Raw genomic sequence first — 27,959 nt, forward strand, 5'->3', positions numbered from 1 at the left:
CATAGTTGATAATTCCTACTTTGCAGAAATTCAGGTACCCGCAACCAAATAACAGGGATAAATGATGGTTTCTTGTAATTAATTAAATCGTGAAATTATTAATTAAATATAATTAATTAAATAATACAAACAACAATTAGTTAAATGATTGAATAATTAATCGTAAATGATAACATTCATAATTTTATTTTTACACTAAATCAATTATTGCCACATTTCATAACACATTTACATATTTAATTTCACTTATGATGAATTATTGACATGCATCATTATTTTAGGATATGTACTGTATATACATTTAATTGTGTCCTATTTGGCCCTGCATACAATGGAACCTGTTTATAATGTTAGCACTCTGGCTCACATATAGTTTTGGTATTGTTTCTGTCCTCTTGTTCTACTATATAACGTTACTTTGGCAAATGTAATATCTATTATAGAGTTACATTGCATTTGTAAAAAAGTGGATCAAGTGCATGCATAGTAAACAAGTGCATAAAGTGTATGTAATAGTAAAAAAGTAGATAAAGTGTTAATAATAGTAAAAAAAAAAAGTCCATAAAGTGCAGGTAATAGTAAAAAAGTAGATACTGTGTTTGTAATTGTAAAAAGTGGATAAAGTGCATGCAATAGTAAAAAGTGGATAAAGTGCACGCATAGTAAAAAAGTGAATAAAATGCATGCAATACTTAAAAGTGGATAAAGTGCATACAATAGTAAAAAGTGGATAGAGTGCATGCAATAGTAAACAAAAGTGGATAAAATGCATAGAATAGTAAAAAGTAGATAAAGTGCATGCAATAGTAAAAAAAAGTGGATGAAATGCATAAAATAGTAAAAAGTGGATAAAATGCAAAGAAGAGTAAAAAGTGGATAAAGTGCATGCAATAGTAAAAAGTGGATAATATGCAAAGAATAGTAAAAAGTGAATAAAGTGCATGCAATAGTAAAAAGTGGATAAAATGCATAGAATAGTAAAAAGTGGATAAACTGCATGCAATATTTTACTATTGCATGCATTTTATCAATTTTTTACTATTCTATGCATTTTATCCACTTTTTACTATTCTTTGCATTTTTATCAATTTTTACTCTTCTATCGATTTTATCCACTTTTTACTCTTCTATACATTTCATCAACTTCTTTTTTTTACTATTGCATGCACCTTAAAAAGTGAATAAAGTGCATGCAATAGTAAAAAGTGGATAAAATGCATAGAATAGTAAAAAGTGGATAAACTGCATGCAATATTTTACTATTGCATGCACTTTATCCACTTTTTCTTTTAAAAAATGATAAAATGCAAAGAATAGTAAAAAGCGGATAAAATGCATAGAATAGTAAAAATAAAAAATAAAATTCAAAGAATAGTAAAAATATGATCAAGTGCATGTAATAGTAAAAAGTGGATAAAATCGATAGAAGAGTAAAAATGTATAAAATGCAAAGAATAGTAAAAAATGGCTAACTGCATAGAATAGTAAAAAATAGATAAAATGCAAAGAATAGGAAAAAGTTGATAAAGTGCATGTAATAGTAAAAATGAATAAAGTGCATTCAATCGCACTTTTGTCAATCACAATTTGTTGAAGAAATGCTGACAGACACAGAGAAGCATTAAAGCTACAGACACAGAGAAGAAGTCTAAAATCTAACATCAAGTTTAGACATTGGCCAACACACTTCCAATAGAGTACATTTAAATACAGTAAACACCTGTATTACATTTAGTGTAACACTTTACTTCACTTGTATCCTTTGCCCCTCATTAGGAGGCCTTGTGGAGGGAGGAAGCCATCAAGAAGAAGCTGGAGGAGAGCACGGCACAGTTCCTCAACTCCTCCAACATAATATGGAAGGTAAGCGGTTGACGTTGCGTAAGACCGTGTTGAAGACTCAACACTGTCTTCTTTGAGAGGAAGGCAGGAAGAGACACACATGCGGTTGCTTTCAGCTTCCTGCCTTCACTCTGATGAATGCACAGGAAGGCCGCTGCAGTCATTAAAACTATGTCAAACAGATTTTTGCCAATAGTATGCTAAAGAGGAACCACACTTTTTTTGAGAATTGTACCTGTCATTATCAGTGTTGGGTTAGTTACTGAAAACCAGTAACTAGTTACAATTACTAGTTACTTTATTTCAAAAGTAACTCAGTTACTAACTCAGTTACTTACACCAAAAAGTAATGTGTTACTGTGAAAAGTAACTATTTAGTTACTTCTTTTTCCCCCCCTTTTTTTAAGGCTCCCATTAATGCCCTTTTAGCCTTCATTTCAGTACTGTTATTGCACTGGAGAATAATACAATCTGTTGATCAACTTGACATGCATTTGCATCACTGAACTCAGAAAGCAATGTGCTCTACATACAACACACAAAGACAAAGATATGTTTCAAAGGGCCAATTTATTTCAGGCCAGAAAAAATTGACAAAACTATTTTAAATAGCTGCAACATAATGGCACTTTAACTTTAACTCTAAGTAGATAGGATCTTTGATCGAAGACACAACTTACATTTAACTAAAATGTTATTTTCTTTGTGCTCGACAAAAGAAAAGTATTGAGAATGTCTCCATGTTAAAAAACTCGACTTCTGGCTTCGCCATGATGTCTTGTTAGTTGTTATGAGAGTAGCGTGTGTGTGTGTGTGTGTGTGTGTGTGTGTGTGTGTGTGTGTGTGTGTGTGTGTGTGTGTGTGTGTGTGTGTGTGTGTGTGTGTGTGTGTGTGTGTGTGTGTGTGTGTGTGTGTGTGTGTGTGTGTGTGTGTGTGTGTGTGGCCCTTTAAGATATGACAGCATGAGAGGTGAGTGACGTCAGTGAGTGAGTGGGCAAGAGAGGTGAGGGAGCGGCGACAGTGAGTGCGTGCAGGTGTTCTAGCTTGGTGGATGGCTGCGTGCAATAAAGTCACAAAGTTGCAACAAACCGCCGGGCTCGTCATTCACCCTCAGCTGTAAAGACCCTCTTCCGGGTAAAGTGAAGGTTGCTAGACCCGAAGTACGGCTCTGGAGGAACGTCTCCCCTGCGGGGAGGCGTGCTTTCTGTGGGGGGGGGGGGGGGGGGGAAGCACGCCTCTTCTTTTCCACCGGAGCGCTCCAATAAAACACACTCAGATCTTCAGTTTCTAGCCGATACTACATACAAATAACGTAAAATAACGCAGTAACGCATCATGCAGTAACGGTAACTGAGTTACTGTATATAAAAAAATAACGCGTTAGATTACTAGTTACCGCCGAAAAACTAACGGCGTTACAGTAACGCGTTACTTAGTAACGCGTTAGTCCCAACACTGTTCATTATAATGCATTCTAAATTGTAAAATATGGCAAGTGCCAGGTGGCTATCAATAGCTGCTTTTCTATTACCCCTAGGAAATGCGCAAATATCGCAATAAGAAACTGGTAATGGAATCACCCCTACCTTGAAAAACCTCTGAAATATTTTTACGCTCTATTGAGGTGGTTTTTCAGACTGTGTCACAAAAGCATGATGGAAACACTTTTTTTTCGCATTTACACGGCACCTAAACACCAAACCGGTGGGGCGCCACTGCAGGATACACACTAAAAAATGCTGGGTTATTTTGATAACCCAATTTATGAGTTGCGAGTGTTGGGTTAAATTTTGGAGTTATTTTTATGAGGAGCAATCCATTTTTTGGGGTTATAAGGGTATTATTTTAACTCAATTTCTGGGTTTTCAAAATTATGAACCATTTTTGGTTGTTTTTCAATGAGTAATGCATTTTTGGGTAAAAGGCTTTTTTTTTATTGAAAAGTTACTTTGTTCTTGAAGGGAATTTTATCATGGATTAATCTCATTAACATTATTTACAATCACACATCTAATGCACATGAACATATTTGAGCATGCTGTATAGGACTACTATGACCACACACGGCAATTTTTGTAAAAAAAAATGTCACTCATATCTTGCCTTTGAGTATATTTTAATGGAATAAAAATCATTTTGATCAGTAGTTGGGAAGGAATAGGACAAACCAGCAGTAAAATTGATAATTTTTAACCAACTATTGGGTTAAGGAGCGCTAAATTGCGCCACCCATTAGATGGGTTGGGAATAACCCAAAATTGTCGTGAGCATAACTCAGCTTTGGTGTTAAATAAATTAAACCCAATAGTTGGGTTATGAATCAACCAACATTGAGTTAGCATAACTCAACTTTTGGGTTAAATAATTAAATGCAAAAGTTGGGTTGGAAAAAATTAACCCAAAATGTTGAGTTAAAATAACTCAAATAAAGGGCTCATCCTTTTTTGAACCAGCAGTTGGGTTAATGTTGGGTTATTTTTTAACCCAACTTTTTGTAGTGTGTAATGAGGGCTGACTGGTCGTCTTGGTCTCACTTCCGATCGGTAGGCCGGGGGGAGTGGGGAGAGGGGGGTCTCGCAGGTCACTTCCTGGCAATAGAGTCCGATCCGCAGGCTCGGAGAGACCCACATGCCCCGAACAATGTCGAGGGGGCCCGTGAATCCACAATTGGTCTGTGAATTCCTCGCTCACAATTCTCTCCCAAAAATGCTTTATTCCTGGCCGCTGCCATACGTAACGACGTTGCCTTTGAGAGATCGCCTTCGTGACTGCAGTTGTAATCCCAGCTCCAAAACCATGGAAACGCAGAGCGTCCATCTTTCTCAGAGTCTCGCGGGAAGGGCTTTTACGAGAATTACGGCTCGTGACGCATAACACCCTTTAATGGAAACACCTACACGTCGCAAATGTACTTTGTCGACATTTTTAGAAATATCACTTTTGATTTGCGGAAAACTGCAATGAAACCTAAGTAACTAAACGCTATTGCACCCATTAAGTCCTCTAAAAACTTTCAAAAACCTCCAACAATACTCCATTTACATGTGATGACCTGAATATTGACCAAGTATTAGCGATTATGTCATTATAAGCGCTAACGCAGACAAACTATTTTTAGCGACTAACAAGCTTGTGCTGTCACAAGGTAAAAGTTAATTTTATATTACAAATCGTGCCTCTCACTTGTATAGTAGAAGGTGGCCATGAACTGAGAATTTTGTCAATTTTAACATTCAACTTAGACCCGGAGATGGCAAAAGACACGAAAAGACGCTGGTTTGCACCCAACTTTATTTTATTTTTTTTACCTTATGATTAATTCTTCATCTAAAGGGGAAGATATAAACATCCCATCAGTGGGCATACCTGTGAGAGCAGACATTGTACAGTAAGTGGTTGTTTTATTATGTTTGTAGTTTGTATATCTTGTTTAGCACTTAGCAATAGTGCTACCTGATGGATCTGCTCAATCAGCTTTTAAAACGTGTAGCTCATCCTCTGTATATTCAGGCTCAAAAAAAGGGTCTGGATTATCATTTGTCCCAAAGTAGTCGTTGTTGACTCTCATTAGGTCTGCTATGATTTGTTGTTGTTGTTAAAGGACAAAACGAACATTGCGATGTGTCTGCGAAAATAGTACGTCACCGCATTCCTAAAATGAGCAAAACACATAAATATTACACATTATTATGTGCATTTTAATACATTACATACTTATAGCATGTAAATAAAAAGACTATGGAGATGTTTGGATGTTTTTAGAGCGTCTTATAGGCGGAATGGAGAGAATCCCATTACCTCCATTAGTAGCTGATGCTTGCTAGCCTTTATTTACAAGTTAGAATTCATGAAAAAATATGTGTGCTTGTCCCACATAAGGATTGTGAATGATAGACACAATTCCAAAAAAAAAGTGCAATTCCCTTTCAATATCAAAACAATGTACACATGAAGTTATGCGATTTCTCAGCTGTTTGTTGCTAGGTAGAGTTAGTTCAAATTGAATCTAACGGCCTCAATTATTGCTCCACATGCTGAATGACAGGAAAATATAAAGATGATCAAATAAATTTGAGTACACAATTGAGTTAAATACAAAGACTAAATTGATGACGATGTAAAACAGCATTCTCTGTAGAAGCTGGCCCTGCTTTGTGTTAAATACTGTAGTTCACCTGGGAAAATCATTTGTAACCATTTATATATCATTTGTTGATTTAAATGAAAAATGCTTTTAGTGTCAAGTTGCAGGTGTAAATGTTTAGGCACATGAACCATATCTTTTTAACGTGCAGAACTGGTTTCCTTTGCAAACCACAGGCTCGCTGCAGCGAAGAAGTGCTAAGAAACAGGATCAAGGTGCTGGAGGTACAGCTGCAAGCTTGCCTGCAGGTATGAAAACACAACATATGGCAAACCCTTGAGTTTTTGAACAGAGTATTTACATTAAGCCTGCTTGTACCTTGCAGAAGTTTCCAAAGGATGCTACGAGGAAGCTGGTGCTCCAAATGAAGAAGCAGAAAGTCATGTATGGGGAGAAGACCCATAAGGTCACCGAGGAGAAACATGAGGCTGGGGTACAAATATATATTTACATATATTACAGGCTGTGTGTGTGTGTGAGTCAATGATGACAATGCAAAAAGTGTACATATTGTAAATTAATTTGAAAAAAAGAATGTTTCGGTCATCTCGTTCCCCACAGTAATATCAAAATAGTATGTTCACTTACTGTTGTGTTAGACTATATCAAAATGAGTGCTAGAGTGATACAAAAGTTTTTAAATATATTATACGTATGTATATAATTCCATTATAATATATAAATATAAATGTGAAAATATTCATTTTTTATTTATATATATATATATATATATATATATATATATATATATATATATATATATATATATATATATATATATATATATATATATATATATATATATATATATATAATAGAAAAATGTAATAATTGTATGTATTTTACTTCAATTATTCCTGAATTATTGAATTTTATTCATTTTAGTTCAGTGCAAAGATAGAAAATATATATTTTTCCCCTGAATAACAGACACAATACAATAGTTTAACACAAATTGGCATATAAATACTGCACAGGTATATTTATATATATTGTATTTATAGTTTATAATAAATTATAAATCGTTGTTTTGTCAGTTCAACATAAAAATACCTATGTTTTTGTGGTTTAAAAAAATAGGATGAGATGATTCCAATAAAAAGAATAATTACAAAAAAAACCTCAAAAATAAAGAAGAAAAAAATGAATCAACATGAAGTTACATTAGTCATTTTAAAAACTGTTTTTTTTTATTTACATTTGTGTGGAACTGACTGAAAAAAAGAACAATTACAACCTTATGCAATAATCAGCATTTTTCACATTTTCATGCTACAATTTGACAAACACATTATATATATATAATTAAATAAAAAAAAGCTAATCAACCGTTTATGTAATTAACAATCGTGTGGAACTGAATAAAAATAAACACAAATTACTTAGACTTAGACTTAGACTTCCTTTTTATTGTCATTCCAAATGTGAACTTTACAGCACAGATAAGAACGGAATTTCGTTACATAAGCTCATGGTAGTGCAGGATAAAAAAAGCAATAAGGTGCATATATAAATAAATAAATATATATATAAATAATATATATATATATATATATATATATATATATATATATATATATATATATATATATATATATATATATATATATATAAATAAATAAATATATATAAATATATATAAATAAATAAATAGATTACTGTACAGATAAATATATTGCACTTTTTCATATGCATCCACGTTTATGGATATATGTTATATTGTCTTTTTTATTCCAGCGAGTTAATCCATTTTGGGGGGAGTTGAGGGGATAATTTAATTATGATGCGTTCAAGAGTCTTACGGCCTGAGGGAAGAAGCTGTAACAGAACCTGGAGGTTCTGCTTCGGAGGCTGCGAAACCTCTTTCTAGAGTCCAGCAGTGACAACAGTCCTTGGTGGGGGTGGGAGGAGTCTTTGCAGATTTTCTGAGCCCTGGTCAGGCAGCGGCTTTTTTGCAACCTGATGTTACAAGATAACATTTTAAAAAGCATTTCTCTCATGTTATAGTCAGATTTTTTTTATTTACTAAAATTTGACGGATACACTTTTTTTATGAATGCATTTTTTTCAAAAATAAATGCGAATAATTTGTATTTTTTAAAAAAAAATCAAAATGTTGTACCTGCATGGCAACATTTAATCAGTTAAAACCAATATAAATCCGGCATATGGACAAGAGATTGTGCACAAACAAACAGGCCCATAGAAATGAAAGCCCTTTTTTATCAATGCATTTTTTAAAAAAAAAAGCGAATAATTTGTTGGTTTTTTTTTAATCCAAATGTTGTACCTGCATGGAAACATTTAATCAGTAAAAACCAATATAAATCCGGCATATAGACAGGAGATTGTGCACAAACAAACAGGCCCATAGAAATGAAACCAGTCAACACAAGTCTTTCATGCAGTGTCAAATTGCTGTATCAGCAGGAAGCGCTGATTACTGCAAAGGTGGACGTCCTGAAGATGCAGAGTCTTTACGAGGAGCTCAAGCTAACGTCTGAAAATCTCAGGCAGCAACAAGACCTCCGCACGGATCAACTGCGACAGCAGCAAGTCCAGATTGAAGTATTCCCAGATATGTTTCATGAAGAATTCATAAGAGGTGTATAATGTGAAGGTGTTTGGTGATGAAAGTGTTGCTGTGTAGCTGTCCAGATGCAGAGAGGCTGCGCTGACAGAGGAGCTGGTGTCTCAGAGACAAGACATGAAGGAGTTACAGTTCAGCATGGGTCTTCTGGAAGAATACAACCAATTTCTCAGAGACAAAGAGCAGAACCGTAAGATTTAAACGGCCGTTGTTTTCTCCAAAAGACATGAATTATTACTGTAATTCACTTCTTACGCTGTCCAAGGTGGCAACGTTGAGAAAAAGGATGCGATGGTTCAGAAGTCATTAGAGGACGAAGTGAAACCTGAGGGAGTCTTGATGGTTGAGAGGACACTTGAAGAAAAAGAAGAAATATCTAAGAACGTTGACTTGGAGGAGCAGCTTCTTCGCACGCAGGAGGAGCTCAGTTTTAAGGAGAAAGAGGTGAATAGGAAACTAAGAATACATATACACTCTGTATGTTACTGTACGCTCACAACTACTGGCAAATATTTAGCTTTTCTCTTAGAATTATAAGATTACATTTAAATTTGTTTCATGTAACATTAATTTCCACAAATGTATTTCTCATAAACATTTAGAGCATCATTCTTCTCATAAAATTATTTTTTTCCAAAACAGTACTCATCAAAATATTAAAACTGGATTCTCAAAAAATAGATTTTCTTTAAAAAAAAAAAAAGACTATTTCCATGATTTTACTTGTAAATTTCGTAAAAATCACAACATTATTTTTCATATAAAATGTTTTCAATATTTCAATAAAAACACTAATTTTTATTGAAATATTAAAACTAGAGTCTTGTAAAATTGAATTTTTGTAATAACATTACAACTTTTTTCTTATCTATGAATAAATACATCATCTTTATTCTTGTAAAATTAATTGGGGGTTTTTCATAACACTAACTTTATTTCCATTAATTTGCTTTCTCATGAAATAAATATTATTGTTGTGTGATAAATTGAAAAAATCTTGCAACAAATACAAATTATTTTGTGCAAAATTGCTATTTTTATTGAAATATTAAAGCAATATTTTATTTTTTTCAAATAGCAACTTCATTTTCATAAACCATTTTTCATTTTCGTAAAATATTTGTCCTCATATCATTACAACTTCATTTTCATGAATGTATTCATACATTACAAGTTACAGCGTTATTTTCATTTTAAAAAATTATAATATCGTAACATAACAACTTTATTTTTTTTACTTTATGGCAAAAAAAGTTATCATATTATTACAACTTCCCTTTTATGAATATTCCAACTTTATTCTTGTAAAATTTGTAAAATTGATTTTTTTCCTTATGTATACTGTAAGATGACAACATTATTATCTATTAATGAATAATTATTTTTTATTCTTCTAAAATTCAATTGGAACAAAGAATTGTATTTCCATTCATTTACTCATAAATTGTCAAGAAATTACAACATTATTGTTGCAAAATCAAATACTAAATCATTTTAGTAGAATTTTTATTGAAATATTTAAACCAATATTCTCATTTTTTTTAGATAACGCAACTTCATTTTTATGTATGAAGAATTCTTAATTCTTCTAAAATATTTTTTCAAAACTTTATTTTCATGAATAAACTCATATTTCCTCATAAAAATACAACATTAATCTCATATAAAATAATAATTACTGTAACATTACAGCATTTTTTTAAAAACTATTATAACTATCATTGTTTACATTGTGACTTAAGTACCATGAATTTGCTCATAAATTAAACATTCTCATGAAATAACAATAACATTCTTGTAATATTACAATTTTCTCTAGTAATATTGCAAATTTTTTATTGAAATATTAAAACTAGAATGTTATAAAAATATCAATTTTTGACTTTATTTTCATGAATGAGCTAGTTCACATAAAATACAATGTATTTCTTACAGACCTGCCCCTTCATATGGCTGATATTGTGCATAGGGCCCTGCATCTGTGGGGGCCACTTGTTTTGCATGACAAAGCACATGCAAAATATCAATGAAATGAATAACAGGGTGCTTCATTTGAAATTTTACCACAAACATATTCTTACCCCTTTCCTGCTTAGTCAATGATAAGAAAATAATGGTAAATTTCCCCAGATGTCACTGATAAGAAAACAATGGCAAATTTCCACAGATACTCTTTTGGTCTTGTCTTTGGCTGGTAAACAATCATAATGGAATCAAATCCTGGCCAGTGATGTGTCAGCAAGATATGCACATTTATGTTTTATTTGTGTCAAATTCTTTATTTTGCACTACAAACATTTTTTTAAAATAATTTGCCATGAGTTTGCATGGCAGCCCTGCATTTTTGTAACATTACTACGTTATTTCCATACTTCGTTATAAAAATAAATTATTTATTATTGTAAAATGTATTTCATCTTTATATTGTTGTAATATTAGAGCTACATTTTTATAGAATTATCAGTTCTTTCCATTATATTGCAACTTTCTTTTTCTAGACTCTACATCATTCATATTTTTAATTCATTTTCTAAGCATATTTTTTTACATTGTCTTTAATACTTTTTTGTAGCTTTTACCAATTAAGTCCAAACTCTTACTTTTTAATGTTGTTTACTTTCTCCCACGTTCAAAAACATGAATGCTAGGCCAATAATAGACTATGTAGATTACTCACACCAAGTCAGCTGGGATAGGCTCCAGCTCACACACAAACCTTAGGATATGCAACATAGAAAAATTAATTGATGTACAGGTATTGTATTGATTGATTGATTGATTTCTGCACAGTTTGAGCTCCTGCAGACTGAGTTGCATACAATGGAACAAGAGTTTCAGTCCAGCCAGACTAGATTATCAATGTGCAGGGAAGAGCTCCGGCAAGTCAGCCAACGCTGCGACAGACCGGTGAGCTGTGTGTTTTTGTGTGTGTGTGTTGTATTTCTACCCTTCTTGAGACGTCAACAAGGAAAAGTACCTTCCATATGAGGACCGGTGAACAAGTTAGAGCCAAAATCATTGTCCCGATACGGAAAACCATTGCATCTAATAGAGAATGTCTCATTTGCACCCTTGGTGGTGAAATCTATCAAAATTAGGGTGGTCCCAAACAAGAGGGATTTTTCAAATTGGCTGTGTGTCGGTTGTGCTGGTCAACATATGAAATAACAAGTGTGTGTAAGAAATTGAAATGCGCCCACTCTGGCCAAAATGTATTAAAAAAATAAAATAAATATGTATATAAAGACATTCTTTAATTACTTGAAGTAAATAATGAAGATTAAAAACCAATTACGAACAAAAAATCCCCCCCCAAAAATTTTTTTTTAAAGCAATCTTTTTCTTAGTGAGTCGACTTTTTTTCCTCTAAAATTGGGAACAATTTCTCATATTCTTTCTGTTTCTGTAATATTGCAATTCTTTCTCGTAAAATTATTACTTTTTTAATGTAAAATTATTACTTTTTAATGCAAAAGGGTGACATTTGTCATGTAAAATTCAGACTTTTATCACAATATTGCCAATTTTTTTGTTGTTCTTGTAAAATAGTGACATTCTTTGAGTAAAATGACTTGTCATAAATTTGCCAAGTAAAATTCAGATTATTATTATAATATTGCCCAAATTTTTAAGTTCTCTTATAAAATTGTGACTTTTGTCGAGTAAAATTCCGACTCTTTTCATAAAATTACCAAAACTTTAAGCTTATTCTTGTAAAATTGCGACTGTTATTGAGTAAAATCCCAACTTTTATCATAACATTGCACAACTGTTCAGATTTTCTTGTAAAATTTTGACTTGCGCTGAGTAAAATTACAACTTTTATTATAATACTGCCAAAATTCAAAATGTTTCTGGTGAAATTGTAACCTTTTTCTTGTGAACTTCCAACTCGTTATTCACAACAAGCTTTTTTATATTTGCATAGTGTGTATATATTATTAATGTTGTAAATACAAATCTTTATATATCTAGAAAAGGGTGGTCCTAAAGAGGTAGGCATTTTTCGGAGGTCTCAAGAAGGTAAGAAATACAATTATGTGTGTGTGTGTGTGTGTGTGTGTGTGTGTGTGTGTGTGTGTGTGTGTGTGTGTGTGTGTGTGTGTGTGTGTGTGTGTGTGTGTGTGTGTGTGTGTGTGTGTGTGTGTGTGTGTGTGTGTGTGTGTGTGTGTGTGTGTGTGTGTGTGTGTGTGTGTTGTATTTCTACCCTTCTTGAGACGTCAACAAGGACGTCAACAAGGAAAAGTAGCTTCCATATGAGGACCGGTGAACAAGTTAGGACATAAATCATGGTCCCAATATGGAAAACCGTTGCATCTAATAGAGAATGTCTCATTTGCACCCCTGGTGGTGAAATCTATCAAAATTAGGGTGGTCCCAAACAGGAGGGATTTTTCAAATTGGCTGTGTGTCGGTTTTAAAAGTGCTCCCCCTCTGGTCAACATATGAAATAACAAGTGTGTGTAAGAAATTGAAATGCACCCCCTCTGGCCAAAATGTATTAAAAAAATAAAATAAATATGTATATAGAGAAATTCTGTAGTAACTTGAAGTAAATAATGAAGATTAAAAACCAATTATGAACAAAAAATCCCCCCCCCCCCAAAAAAAAATTAACTAAAAGCAATCTTTTTCTTATAAAGTTGACTTTTTTTCCTATAAAATTGGGAACAATTTCTCATATTCTTTCTGTTTCTGTAATATTGCAATTCTTTCTCGTAAAATTATTACTTTTTTATGCAAAATTATTACTTTTTAATGCAAAATGGTGACATTTGTCATATACAATTCTGACTTTATTACAATATTGCCATTTTTTTTGTTGTTCTTGTAAAATAGTGACATTCTTTGAGTAAAATTGCTTTTGTCATTAATTTGCCAAGTAAAATTCAGATCATTATTATACAGCCGAGTCATACCAAAGACTATAAAAATGGGACCCATAACCTCCCTGCTTGGCACTCAGCAACAAAGGGTTGGAGTTGGGGGTTAAATCACCAAAATGATTCCCGGGCGCGGCGCCGCTGCTGCCCACTGCTCCCCAAGGGGATGGGACAAATGCAGAGGACAAATTTCACCACATCTAGTGTGTGTGTGACAATCATTGGTACTTTAATCTTTTAATCTTAATATTGCCCAAATTTTTAATTTCTCTTATAAAACTGTGACTTTTGTCGAGTAAAATTCCGACTCTTTTAATAAAATTGCCAGAACTTTAAGCTTTTTCTTGTAAAATTGCGACTGTTATTGAGTAAAATCCCAACTTTTATCATAACATTGCACAAATGTTCAGTTTTTCTTGTAAAATTTTGACTTGCGCTGTGTAAAATTACGACTTTTAGTATAATACAGCCAAAATTCAAAAATGTTCTGGTGAAATTGTAACCTTTTTCTTGTGAACTTCCAACTCGTTATTCACAACAAGCTTTTTTATATTTGCATATTATGTATATATTATTAATGTTGTAAATACAAATCTTTATATATCTGGAAAGGGTGGTCCTAAAGAGGTAGGCATTTTTCGGAGGTCCCAAGAAGGTAAGAAATACAAGTGTGTGCGTGTGTGTGTGTGTGTATTTAGCCATTTCATACCAAAATGCACCGTATGGTTGCTTTCCCCACGCAGAAGCGACGTGTCTTCCGGTGGAATCCATTTACCATGGTGGTCTTCTTCCTCCTCCTGCTGGCTGGGGGTGGTGTCATCTTGTTGTGGCTGCAGCATCTGCCTTTCAGGGAGCAAGTGGTGGATATCTACTCTCACATGGAGAAACAACTTGAAGAGCATTTCATGCTAAGGACATCCCCGAAACGCCCAGGCTGTTTTCGGCCATTTTGACCATTTGGGAGGATTGTCCTTTCCTCTGCTAATGTGTTGCTTGTTGATGTCTGTCCTACTTTGAAGTTGAATGTGGGTGTGATGTGATAGTATGTACTGTATGTGTGTAAAAAAAATAAATGAAAGACACAAAAATGTATGATCATATCGCTGATATTGATGGTTAGGGTTGGAATAAGAAAGTTTCATGAAATTAGAAGGTTTAGGCACATTTGTGACTTCTGCGCTGCTTTTTTGGTGGAATTTTGAATATGCCTTTTGGTAATGGCCATGTATGCACCACAGACCAGTGACCAGGACGAGCTTCACGGAGCCCTGGCTGAATTAGCATCTATCGGAAACTTCAGTCTCCCAGGATGGATTTTTGCTCATCCGGGCCAACCGGACATGAGCTAGTGGGCAGCCTAGGACAGAGTTGGCTCTCTTGGTTAGAATATAATAGAAAGTACTTTATTGATCCCTGGGGGAAATTCAGCACCACAGTTCGCTCACCCATACATCCATCCATCCATTTTCTACCGCTTGTCCCTTTCGGGGTCGTGGGGGGTCGCTGGAGCCTATCTCAGCTGCATTCGGGCGGAAGGCGGGGTACACCCTGGACAAGTCACATCACAGGGCCAACACAGATAGACAGACAACATTCACACTCACATTCACACACTAGGGCCAATTTAGTGTTGCCAATCAACCTATCCCCAGGTGCATGTCTTTGGCGGTGGAAGGAAGCCGGAGGACCCGGAGGGAACCCACACAGTCACGGGGAGCAGGCCCGGCCCTAACCAATCTGGCGCCCTAGGCAAGATTTTAGGTGGCGCCCCCCCACATCGGCAGTGAAGTGTATATACTCACAAGAAACCGAATAGCTTTGTCTTTCACCTTTTTTTTTTACTTAAAGAAAGCAAATTAACAATCACAATAGTTAACAAGATAAAAAAAAATATGGATAAATAAATGAATACAAAAAATAAAAAATGTATATATGAAATACAATATTTTTTACATACATAAACACAAAATAAAACGTGTCAACAAGTTGCATAAAATAAATTAAAAATACAATATAAATAAGGCACTGCACAAAACAAGATATCAAACCAGTATGACTTTAACAACTATATTACAAAAAAAGGGGATCCTACAGAGTTCTCTATTTGTGCTTTTTAATATTGCATTAACTAGAATGACTTACAAATTACTGTACACCAGGGAGTACTGTAATTACCTAACGTTACATTATTATTTTCCATAACAATTTAGCCCCCTCCACAATATTAACCCGACGTTAAAACAGAACTAGCTATTTATTGATTAGCAATTGCCGAATCATGTAGCATTAGCTTAATGCTAAAAACCAGGTTACTATCACATTCTGTAACAGACAAATAATTTCATGTAGGCTAACCTATACTGCTACCTCTGTCTTTTTCTCGTTTCGCCTCTTCTTTTCTCTTTTTTCTTCCCTGGGCACCTGACAGTTTTGGCCGTTTTGACATCTTGTGTTGATTTTTTTATGTGGTGACGTCCAAAAAGAGTCATGGTACGGGAAGGGAGGGGGCGCACCGTGCCGGGGGAGGGGGGGCGTAATGTTGTAACAAATAATATTTCTATTAAATAGGATTTACTTTGCATTTTAATTAACGTGGGATTATTTTATGTATTTAGAAATAATAGTACCACCTTTTTTTTTTCTTTTTTTTTTTCCCTCCAACATTTGTGGCACTGGCGTGGCGCCCCCTGATGGACGGCGCCCTTAGCATTTGCCTATACGGCCTATGCCACGGGCCGGCCCTGACGGGGAGAACATGCAAACTCCACCCAGAAAGATCTCGAGCGCAGGATCGAACCCAGGACCTTCGTATTGTGAGGCAGACGCACTAACCCCTCTACAACCATGCTGCTCACAATAAACACTTAGGTATTTTTTACATGTGAATAATATAAATACAGTCTATTAGACAGCATTATTCACATGTGAATAATTTTGCTTTGTTGGATCTGTTCCTGTCTCTGGCCACGCCGCCCCCACCCCAGCAGACGATGGCGTTGAGCACCGCAGAGGCCACCGCGGTGTGTGTTTGTGTCTAAAATTGTGTTTTTGTTTTGATGTTTGCATGGTGCAATCGTACGTGCGCAATATATACAAAACCCAAAACTAGTGAAGTTGTCACGTTGTGTAATTTGTAAATAAAAACACAATACAATGATTTGCACTTTTTAACATATATTCAGCTTAATAGACTGCAAAGACAAGACATTTAATGTTCGAACTGAGAAACTTTTTTTTTTTTTGCAAATAATCATTAACTTAGAATTTAATGGCAGCAACACATTGCAAAAAAGTTGGCACAGTTGCATCTTTACCACTGTGTTACATGGCCTTTCCTTTTAACACTCAGTAAACGTTTGGGATATGAGGAGACCAGTTTTTTAAGCTTTTCAGGTGGAATTATTTCCCATTCTTGCTTGATGTACAGCTTAAGTTATTCAACAGTCCGGGGTCGTCGTCGTGGTATTTGACGCTTCATATTGCGCCACACATTTTCAACGGGAGACAGGCCTGGACTACAGGCATGCCAGTCTAGTACCCGCACTCTTTTACTACAGCCACGCTGTTGTAACACGTGCAGATATTGGCTTGGCATTGTCTTGCTGAAATAAGCAGCTACCCTAAAGCTGCCACAAATGATGGAAGGATTCACCCAGCCAGAGACTTTTGTGATTTTGGACTAAATCGTAAACTGGACAATATCTTGGAGATGCCATCTGCTCCGCAGAAGTATGATGAATTTGAGGACCGGAACTAGACAATTAAGGGGAAAAGTTTACATTAGTTTTCGCTCGCTCAAACACAAACATTCTAATCTGGATTGTTTTCCTTGGCTGCTAGCGACCTAGCAAGATGGTTGCTTCAAGACCCCTAGAGGACAGTGCAGCGAAGACGCAACAAACTCCTTCCAAGTCTCTCATGGACACACACACCTGTTGTTTGCTGACTTTTGTTGGACTGACTGGCTGTTATCACATTTGCGAGAGCACCAAGGTCGCGGAACAGAGCCAATCTGCAGGCTTGCACACACACTTTAACGGAAAATACACACCACACACACACACAAACCACATTGAACGCCTTCGACGCTTCAACCCACGCGGTAGGACGGAAAACGGTTGCAGCGCCCCTGGTGGCGGCAACTTCAGGCAGGATGCTTTCTCCTCCCCCCAAGGTGTTTAGCTGCGTACTTTTTTCCCCTCCTGCTTCCCCCCATGTTTACCATTTTCCTACATTTTTTACGGGCCGCCGCCCATTTGGTGATTCGATCAGTGTTCCCCTTCCGTCCACCCAGTTACCATATGTCTGTTCTTGGACGGGTTTGTACTGAAAATGCAATTTTGTTGTACTTTTTAAATGCAATGACAACATTCATCCATCCGTACCAATATTGGAGCTTTGAGTATTGGCTGATACCGATAACAGCACTGATCGTAGTACGTACTTTTGTTATTGTATTATTTTGTGCAATGTTAGAAAAGGTTTGAGCAAGGGACATTAGTCAAACAGAATAATGGGATGTATGGAAAAACACCAACCTCTTTATTGTTAACTGTCTGGAATGTACTTATGCTGTCTTTAAGTTGAAGTGGAGTGGTAATTGTTTTTGACATGTTTGTTACTGGATACTTTGTAATACACTTGGCACGGAGGTCCACTTTAAATCACATGGCGGGCCACACTTTAATGACGTTGCACATCACATATAATCATGTGATGACTCCATTTAATGACGTGGAGGGCCAAAACAAAAGTTGTCGGGCCACATTAAATTATGTGGCAAACCATATAAAATCAAACACATTGATAGATGTGGAGAGCCACATTAAATGATGGGGCAGACCATATGAAATCATGTGGTGGACCAGATCTGGCCCCCATTAGTTTGACACCTGTGGTTTAGATGCAGGTTGATATCATCAGATACTTGTTTTTTCTGCTGATATCGGACTGATATCCAATGTCAATATTGGATCAGGACACCCCTAGTCGCAATATTATTGTATTACTAATATCGATACAATTCATTAATTTATAGTACTATTGTATTTTGATGGATATATTTTTCATATCTATATTTTTCAAATGTGTATACAGTCGTGGTCAAAAGGTTACATACACTTGTAAAGAACATAATGTCATGGCTGTCTTGAGTTTCCAATCATTTCTACAACTCTTATTTTTTGGTGATAGAGTGATTGGAGCACATACTTGTTCGTCACAAAAAACTTTCATGAAGTTTGGTTCTTTTATGAATTTATTATGAATCTACTGAACATGTGACCAACTCTGCTGGGTCAAAAGTATACATACAGCAATGTTAATATTTGGTTACATGTCCCTTGGCAAGTTTCACTGCAATAAGGCGCTTTTGGTAGCCATCTACAAGCTTCTGGTTGGATTTTTGACCACTCCTCTTGACAAAATTGATGCAGTTCAGCTAAATTTGTTGGTTTTTTGACATGGACTTGTTTCTTCAGCATTGTCCACACGTTTAAGCCAAGACTTTGGGAAAGCCATTCTAAAACCTTAATTCTAGCCTGATTTAGCCATTCCTTTACCACTTTTGACGTGTGTTTGGGGTCATTGTCCTGTTGAACACCCAACATCGCCCAAGACCCAACCTCCGGGCTGATGATTTTAGGTTGTCCTGAAGAATTTGGAGGTAATCTTCCTTTTTCATTTTCCCATTTAAAGCACCAGTTCCATTGGCCGCAAAACAGGCCCAGCGCATAAAACTACCACCACCATGCTTGAAGGTGGGCGTGGTGTTCCTGGGATTAAAGGCCTCACTTTTTCTCCTCCAAACATATTTCTGGGTTTTGTGGCCAAACGGCTCAATTTTTGTTTCATCTGACCACAGAACTTTCCTCCAGAAGGTCTTATCTTTGTCCATGTGATGTCAGATGAAACAAAAACGCTGCTTCCAGATTTTCAATCGAATATTCAGGTGCATTATTCTTAAATTAAATATTTTAGTCATATCAATAGATCCTGTGGGGCATGTTTTATATTATAATATGGCTATTGTTAATTACTTTTGTTGGCTGTTATTATGACTATTATTATTATTGGCTCTCACCAAGTGGGTCATTTGCTTTAATACATGGTGTATAACACGCTGATATATTGTGTATGAAGGATATTTCAGCATCACCTTCTTGTTCCCTGAATAATCAATAACACTGCAGCAACATTTGTAAAAAGCAATCATCTTTTAAAGAGCCTCTTTTAAAGCTGAATTGAGTGAGTGCTCATGTGACCATTGTTGTATTGAGGGTCGTTTTAGCAGTTCCAGATGCAGCTCTATTATCATCGGGGCACTGACACAGCACAACCACGACACCCACTTTTACCTGCATGTTCCACACCAGCACTCACCACATGGATACGAGCTGGAAGCTGCTCGCTGCAGGTAAGAAGACACACCTGGACTCTCTTTTTTCGCAATAAGTTCACTTTGTCCTCTTTGACATGCGTCAATCAGCCACAAGATGAGGACCGCAGGCCTGCTGTTTATCACGGGGATGTGTGCGTTGGACCTGGCTTTTTCTCTAAAGATCTGCGCTTTTAACGTGCAGAGTTTTGGTGAAGCCAAAGCCAACAACAAGAAAGTTATGAGGGTTCTAATGAAGGTATCCATTACTTTTGCAACCACAACATCAGCTCCAATAAGTTGATTTGTATGAGCGTTTTCTTTCATTTTCTTCCCAAAGATTATTTCCCGATGTGACGTGTGTCTCATTCAGGAGGTTCGGGACTCTAAAGGACGAGCATTGCAAGCCTTGGTTAAAGGTCTTAACAGGTTTGTTTAATAATGTAACTGGCTTGAAAACTTGATATCATGTATTATGGGACTGAAATTAACAAAAAAGAGATTAAACCTTAGAATTCACATGCACTGATCATTTCATCATAGGACTGAGGGATGCGCAGTAACAACATAAACACAAAGCTGTCATGACAAATGACGTAAGTCAAATATTTCAAGCATTAATGCCAATACTAACTTAGTTTTATATTCTGCTATTTTGACCAGCTTGGATTTCATTAAAAACCTTGTAAAAATGATACCTTTAAAACATCGGAACTAGCGATGCCCCAAAAAAAGCTAAACAAAAACAAATGATATCGGCTTGCATCTAAACTCTCTGATACAAGCAGCCCAAGGTTGGTCTTTTCTTGTCAAGTCATTCACAAAAAGATAAACAAGAAAGGTAAACATGACAGGCTATCGGCTACAAGTAGCCAAGATCTACACAATACACAAAATAGCACACAAGCTAAAAATACAAAACAAGTGTCCTTAATTGAACACTATTGCAGTCTAAAACAACATTTGTCAATATAGACAAGTATCAAATAATTATAGTTGCATATTACTTACATACAAGTATTCCAGTAACAAAAGTGTCCGCATCATTCAACTTACTGCCTCATGACCTAAACTTAATGAAATATTGTGACCCCCGGGCGTCGCCAAAAAAACAAATGATCAATCTACTTGAATCTACCATGGAATGGAATTATATATTGTCATTGCACTTAAAAAGCACAACAAAATTATATTTCCAGAACAGTACAGAGAAGAGTCGCTTTTTTTCATCGACCTCGGTGTTCGTCGGGTGTTATCGTGATAACACAGCCAGTCAGTCCAACAAAAGTCAACAAACAGGTTTGTGTCCATAAAAAGGCAAGGAAGGAATTTGTAGCGTCTTGACTGCACTGTCCTTTAGGGAGAATCTCAAAGCAACGACCTTACCAGTTCGATCTAGCCGGGGAAAACAATACAGATTAGAATGTTTGCGTTTGAGCGAGCCAAAACAGATTTAACATTTCACGCAAATTGTCAGTTTCTGTTTTTTTTAATTCATCATACTTCGCAGAGCAGACAGCTTCTCCAAGATGTTATCCAGTTATAAGGTTAGTGCTTTTCATACCGACTGTTCTGAGTAATTTCACTCGATCAAGCCTATTTTAACATATAATATCGGAAGTGAAACATTTGTATCGGACACCCTTGGTTAGAACAGAGCATAGCGAAAACACTTTCAATGTATTTTCTCTTCCATATTTTTCATTTCTGCATACTTTTTGCTGGAATATTAACACTGGTCTTTGGTCCGCGTGGCATTCACGTTCGAGCGGAAGTAGACCGAGAACCTTTTAACAAAGTGTAAACGCACCCTTTTGTCTGCAGGTTTGACCAATCAAACTCTTATTCCTATGTGGAAAGTGAGAGACTGGGAAGGAAGAGCTATAAGGAGCAGTACGTCTACATTTACAGGTAACATCTTTGTAGATGATGTCAAAATATCATGTTCATATTTTGTCTTTCTCATCATCGCCATAGAAACAACGTGCTGCAGGTGAAGGAGCAGTATCAGTACTCTAAACAGGTGCAAGAGGGGACCAATGACACTGACGTCTTCTCCAGGGAGCCTTTCATCGTTCGCTTTCACTCCCCAAACACATGTAAACAAACAAAGCATCACACAATACAAATATAAGAGTTATTAAATCTAAAAAATACAAAAATTCAAAGATGTTCGCCTTTTGGTGGAATTTAAGAATGAATCATTGGACCTTACTTACCTTACCTCATGGGTGTCAAACTCTGGCCCGCGGGCCAAATTTGGCCCACTGTGTAATTTTATTTGGCCCTTGAGGCAATATCAAATTAACATTAGAGCTGGCCCGCCGGTATTATACAGCAGTGGTGCCGCTGTAACACCGCTTTCACCGCTAATATTAATACTTGCCAACCCTCCCGATTTTCCCGGAAAAATCCCAAATTTCAGTGCCCCTCCCGAAAATCTCCCGGGTCGACCATTCTCCCGAATTTCTCCCGATTTCCACCCGGACAACATTATTGAGGGCGTGCCTTAAAGGCATTGCCTTCAACGTCCTCTACAACCTGTCGTCACGTCCGCTTTTCCTCCATACAAACAGCGTGCCGGCCCAGTCACATACTATATGCGGCTTTACACACACACAAGTGAATGAAATGCATACTTGGTCAACAGCCATACAGGTCACACTGAGGGTAGCCGTATAAACAACTTTAACACTGTTACAAATATGCGCCACACTGTGAACCCACACCAAACAAGAATGACAAACACATTACGGGAGAACATCCGTACGCTACAATATACACCCCCACTACCACCAAACCCCGCCCCCCAAGTTAATGTTGATATTTACCGCAGAAGGCTGCAAATAGAAAAGAGGCATTACATTTTTTATTTAAATTGTATTGATGTTTTTTCGTTTGTTTTTTGAAAGTTGATTTTGCACTATTAAGTTATATAAGCGTTGCTTGTTCCATATTCAGTGTTAAAACAAATCAGTGTAGCAAACTGAGCAATAATTGACGTTTTATTCATGCACTTTCTCTTGCTACTTCAAGGCTTGAATGTTTGATTAATTCATTATTGTTATTTTATTTTCAAATTTATTTTTAGCCTGTGGAAAAAGTTTATTTTGATATTTACCTCAGGAGGCTGGAAATAGAAAAGAGACTTTAAATTTTTATTTAAATTTTATTTGATATGCCATTGATATTTTTTCATTATTATTATTATTATTATTTGAAACTCGATTTTGCATGTCACTATAAAGTTATATAAGCCTTACTTGTTCAATATTCAATGCAAAACTTGTTTGGGTCCCTATTAAAAGGTTAATTTGTTCAACCTTGACCCGCGGCTTTGTTCAGTTTTAAATTTTGGCCCACTCTGTATTTGAGTTTGACACCCCTGCCTTACCTGAAAGTGGAATATGCTTAACTTTTTCAGATATTGCATAGCGATACTTCGGTTTTCGTCAATAATCCAAACCAAAATGTTCGTAAATGACAGAATCATACAATTTATCTCAAAATAATAATGTTACCTTTATTGAAGAGTCTTGTTGGCAAAGACGGCGATGAGCCGAGAGGAAAAGACCGCCTTTGTACTCTTTGTAGTTTTTTCTTGAACTCAGTGTTCCGCACCTTCTTTATCAAAGTGTTGTCACTTGCAACTTTATTTGGCCCCATGGGGCCTATTTTGCAATCATACTAAGAAAAGAACACAGACTGAATCACCAACATGTGGGATTCTTTGTTTGGGCGCTCAGTTCCACATTATGATACATGGACAAATAGACTAGTTTGTTAAGAATAATGTTTGTACATACTTCTCCCCCTTAACGTCGCCGCCTCATACACACACACACTTATGTTTACATGCACTAAAAAACTAATTATTGCATGGATTTGGTTGAAACCAGCATTTTAAAACACATGTAAAAATAATTAGACTTAATTCGGCGTTTGACTTTTTAAAGATGGGATTAACACATCTAGATAAACCCCCTTAAATAATGTGGGGGTTTTTTACAAGAAAAATGCCATCAAATTCAATATAAAGTGATCAGAATATGAATTTTAATAATGATATAACTTGTCCTTATTCAGTTACATATAAATAAATAGATAATAATATTATATTATATACAATAATAATGCAGCTGAGATAGGCTCCAGCACCCCCCGCGACCCCGAAAGGGACAAGCTGTAGAAAATGGATGGATGGATGGACATAATACTAAGATATAAATCTAATATAAAAATAAGTCAAGTTTTCTTTTACTTCAGAGTGTAAAAATAGACATTATTTGATACACATAAGAATGGATAATACAATCTGCGGTCCCCTCCAAGGTTTCTCATTGTTATCCCATTGGGTTGAGTTTTTCCTTGCCCTGATGTGGGACGTGAGCCGAGGATGTCGTTGTGGCTTGTGCAGCCCTTTGAGACACTTGTGATTTAGGGCTATATAAGTAAACATTGATTGTTGATTGATTGAATTTCAACCCTTGATGCTGAGTGCCAAGCAGGGAGGTAATGGGTCCCATTCTTATAGTCTTTGGTATGACTCGGCCGGGGTTTAACTCACAACCTCCCAGTCTCAGGGCGGACACTGTGTCAGCGAGTGAAAGCCGGAACAATGTTGATTCTTGACTGTCCTTTTCATTTATTTGGTAGTTTTGCACCTTCTGTCATGATAGCAGTAATTGCACGCAGGCATTCTTCTTCTTCTTTCAGTTTTCTGGCGGCACGCAGGCGTTCGCATCGATTTCCGTTTTTTTAACGAATAGGAAAAGGGAGAGTGACGTATGCCGTAAAGCAAGTCAACACATTAGTTGCTAAGTGCCAGTGAAAGCAATACAGACCCAATACAGAGGTGTCATTCAACTAGTTGTAAGTCCATGTATCATCCCAAAAGTTATGAAAATATTTGATGAAAGTTGAAAAGTTACTTAGTGCTTCTTTAACATTATGAGAAACCTCAAGACATAAAATAACAATGTAATACATTTTTTATACTGAAGTGGATTTCTGGTCTTGTTACCCCCTCCCGGGTCTCCGTCGGAGACTTCCTTTTATTGTCATTCAAATTTGAACTTTACAGTACAGATGAGAACAACATTTTGTTGCATTAGCTCGTTGTAGTGCAGGATAAAAGAGCAATAAGGTGCAGATATAAATAAATAGATTACTGTACAGATAAATATATTGCACTTTTTCATATGCATCCACGTTTATGGATGTATGTTATATTGTCTTTATATTCCAGCGAGTTAATCCGTTTTTGGGGGGGAATCGAGGGAATTATTTTGATGCGTTCAAGAGTCTGATGGCCTGAGGGAAGAAGCTGCTACAAAACCTGGAGGTTCTGCTACGGAGGCTGCGGAACCTCTTTCTAGAGTTCAGCAGTGAAAACAGTCCTTGGTGGGGGTGTGAGGAGTGTCTGCAGATTTTCTGAGCCCTGGTCAGGCAGCGGCTTTTTGCGATTTGCTTTAGTTGCTTTATCACAAGCGAGCGTCATTAAACAGGTCTGCAGTATCCGGAGGAGCCTAGGTCAAAAAATGAAGGACTCCTCACTGGAGAAGCCAAACCATCAGTTTTTATATTCCTCCTTTCAGTCTCTGGGTGTGTGTTCTAAGTCGGGAGAGCGCATCCTGACCATAAAAGCAGATGTTCGTGTGTAAGTGTCTGGAAAACAACTGCTTTAAGTCATAACTCAAATGTTGGCGTGGAGCTCGACAGGTAGTCTTTTCTCAAGGATATGGTTATCACTTTTGCATTCCGAAGTCCCAATTAGAGCCTCTTTTCCTACGAGAAGTGATCCAATCCACCTGCGAATATCAAACTAAGGGGCCTTATCTATTTATGTGCTCAAACTGAAATACCACTATTTAATTCAACTTGGTGGTTTTCTTTCTCCAAGGTGAATTTTAACATTCACCATATGTAGAACATAATATCCATCCATCCATTTTCTACCGCTTGTCCCTTTTGGGGTTGCGGGGGGTGCTGGATTCTGGATGCGGCATTCGGGCGGTAGGCGGGGTACACCCTGGACAAGTCGCCACCTCATCACAGGGCCAACACAGATAGACAACATTCACACTCACATTCAAACATAGGGCCAATTTAGTGTTGCCAATCAACCTATCCCCAGGTGCATGTCTTTGGAGGTGGGAGGAAGCCGGAATACCCGGAGGAAACCCAGAGGGAACCCACGAAGTCATGGGGAGAACATGCAAATTCCACACAGAAAGACCCAAGCCCGGGGATCGAACCCAGGACCTTCGTATTGTGAGGCACATGCATTAACCCCTGTACCACCGTGCTGTAGAACGCAATATGAGTTAATTAATTCACTTCAATACTCATTTAATCCAATATAGTAATGCTGTCTGAGGTGAGCCAATCAGTGGCCACAAAACTAAACAGCATGCAGTGATTGGTTTGGTCTCCTACTGTAGTATTGATATTTCTAGTTCACTTAGACATTTTCACGCTTAAGAAATGCTTAATTTAGGTCAATAAAACACAGACTATGCTTTAAAAAGTGAAGCGTGTTGTGGCGATGGACGACTGCACCTTGTTTTTGTTTTGTGTTTTAGTAATGAAGGATGTGGTCCTCATCGGCCAACACACCAGTCCCAAAACGGCCATGAAGGAGATGGATGAACTTTATGTCGTGTTCAAAGAGATCTACAGGAAATGGAACACAGAGGTGATTTTTTTTTTTTTGTGTATGCATAATTCTTGGTCTATACTTGTGCTGCTTCCTTCCCACCGCATGCTTGATGATGAAATGGAAGTCATGTGGAACTTCTCCTTTTGTTCCATTGGCGTTTACCTGCAGAACGCGATGATTTTAGGGGACCTGAACGCCGCGTGCAGCTACGTCACCATCAAGGGCTGGCGAGCCGTCCGTCTGAGAAGTGATCCGAAATTCCGTTGGCTGATTGGAGACGAGGAGGACACGACCGTCCGGGAAAAGACTCACTGTGCCTATGACAGGTGGGAATGAAAGTGTTTGAGAAAACATGCACGGAAATCATGCAGCTGCATTAAGACATACTGTATGTTTATAGCTCAAATTAACATTTTTGGAGATTTTATCTGTATAAGTGATTTGCAGCTAGCATGAAAAGTTGACTTCATCTTTCAAAATCAGGATTATTGTCCATGGCCGTGAGATTATTTCCACTATAATCCCTGGGTCAGCTCGACCCTTCAACTTTAAAGAGACTTTCCATCTGTCAGAAGAGGAGGTAATAACTTGTAAAGTAAAGCACTTTTTTTGCTCTGGATTTATACCTGAATTTTTTTTTTTTAACCGTTGACACATTAGGCCCTGGAGGTGAGCGATCATTTCCCCGTGGAGGTGGACCTGAAGCCAAACCATCGCTACCTCCTCCGCAATGAGCTGTAAAAGAAACTGTACTTTTATTCCATTTTTAGATATTTAATTAATGAAAATACAACCCAATGCAATTTCTGACAACTACACGTTTTACATTTCAGCACCTTGGCCCCCTTTAACTATCAATAAAACATGAGCTGCATGTATGAGTGTGGTGCATTACTAAGATTTGTTATTCAAATGTTAAGTGCAATACAAATACAATGTATTATTATTATACCAACCGCATTTCATGCATGACCAATCATGCTATTCAATTCCAAGATTAACATAAAGTGCATGTTTATACTATATATTTATATCCTTCTTTGTGGGGACATTGTTGACTGTCATGTCATGTTCGGATGTACTTTGTGGACGCTGTAAGTCTTTGCTGTCGTCCAGCATTCTGTTTTTGTTTACTTTGCAGCCAGTTCAGTTTTAGTTTCGTTCTGCATGGCCTTCCCTAAGCTTCAATGCCTTTTCTTAGCGGCACTCGCCTTTTGTTTATTTTTGGTTTAAGTGTTAGATACCTTTTTACCTACACGCTGCCTCCCGCATATTGTGATCCCGACAAACCATGTTCCCGACATCTACAAAGCAATTAGTTACCTGCTGCCACCTACTGATATGGTATGGTATAACACGGTTACTCTGCCGAGCTCTAGACAGCACCGACATTCAACAACGGCACATTTGCAGATTATAATTATTGGTTTGCGAAAAATATTTTTAACCCAATTAGGTGAAAT

General features: G+C 36.7%; 2 protein-coding genes and 1 long non-coding RNA gene across 6 annotated transcripts in view; 2 read left to right on the top strand and 1 right to left on the bottom strand.

Moving 5' to 3' along the window:
* Window positions 1–14,549, top strand: part of LOC133654164 (trichohyalin-like) — a 23,455-nt gene extending 8,906 nt beyond the window's left edge. For 3 of the 4 annotated variants that reach the window (XM_062054252.1, XM_062054255.1, XM_062054253.1), the window contains exons 7-14: window positions 1,777–1,863; window positions 6,163–6,234; window positions 6,312–6,419; window positions 8,414–8,554; window positions 8,637–8,766; window positions 8,842–9,020; window positions 11,367–11,483; window positions 14,203–14,549. In XM_062054252.1, the coding sequence (XP_061910236.1) occupies window positions 1,777–1,863; window positions 6,163–6,234; window positions 6,312–6,419; window positions 8,414–8,554; window positions 8,637–8,766; window positions 8,842–9,020; window positions 11,367–11,483; window positions 14,203–14,412 (1,044 nt within the window). In that variant the 3' untranslated portion in view covers window positions 14,413–14,549. The remainder of the gene's footprint in view (window positions 1–1,776; window positions 1,864–6,162; window positions 6,235–6,311; window positions 6,420–8,413; window positions 8,555–8,636; window positions 8,767–8,841; window positions 9,021–11,366; window positions 11,484–14,202) is intronic. The other variant, XM_062054254.1, reaches the window with a different exon arrangement.
* Window positions 8,363–26,803, bottom strand: LOC133654167 (uncharacterized). Its single transcript, XR_009826841.1, has 4 exons — window positions 26,659–26,803; window positions 26,397–26,510; window positions 14,169–14,298; window positions 8,363–8,930 (listed from the first exon to the last, which is right to left on the bottom strand). It is a non-coding gene; the product is annotated as an uncharacterized LOC133654167 (long non-coding RNA).
* Window positions 19,803–27,359, top strand: LOC133654166 (deoxyribonuclease gamma-like). Its single transcript, XM_062054256.1, has 9 exons — window positions 19,803–19,874; window positions 19,947–20,094; window positions 20,176–20,264; window positions 21,660–21,746; window positions 21,813–21,934; window positions 26,420–26,532; window positions 26,665–26,822; window positions 26,980–27,076; window positions 27,157–27,359. The coding sequence occupies exons 2-9, from the start codon at window positions 19,954–19,956 to the stop codon at window positions 27,235–27,237; spliced, it is 888 nt and encodes a 295-aa protein (XP_061910240.1). The 5' UTR covers window positions 19,803–19,874; window positions 19,947–19,953; the 3' UTR covers window positions 27,238–27,359.
* The last annotated feature ends 600 nt before the right edge of the window (window positions 27,360–27,959 follow it).

This window comes from Entelurus aequoreus, linkage group LG07, assembly GCF_033978785.1.
Source record: "Entelurus aequoreus isolate RoL-2023_Sb linkage group LG07, RoL_Eaeq_v1.1, whole genome shotgun sequence".
Classification (NCBI taxonomy): domain Eukaryota; kingdom Metazoa; phylum Chordata; class Actinopteri; order Syngnathiformes; family Syngnathidae; genus Entelurus; species Entelurus aequoreus.

Coding starts and splice junctions, on each gene's coding strand:
- LOC133654166 (XM_062054256.1), top strand. CDS start 19,954: ATGAGGACCGCAGGCCTGCTGTTTATCACGGGGATGTGTGCGTTGGAC. Junction 21,935..26,419: donor CTTTCACTCCCCAAACACAT/GTAAACAAACAA, acceptor TTTGTGTTTTAG/TAATGAAGGATGTGGTCCTC. Junction 27,077..27,156: donor TCCATCTGTCAGAAGAGGAG/GTAATAACTTGT, acceptor TTGACACATTAG/GCCCTGGAGGTGAGCGATCA.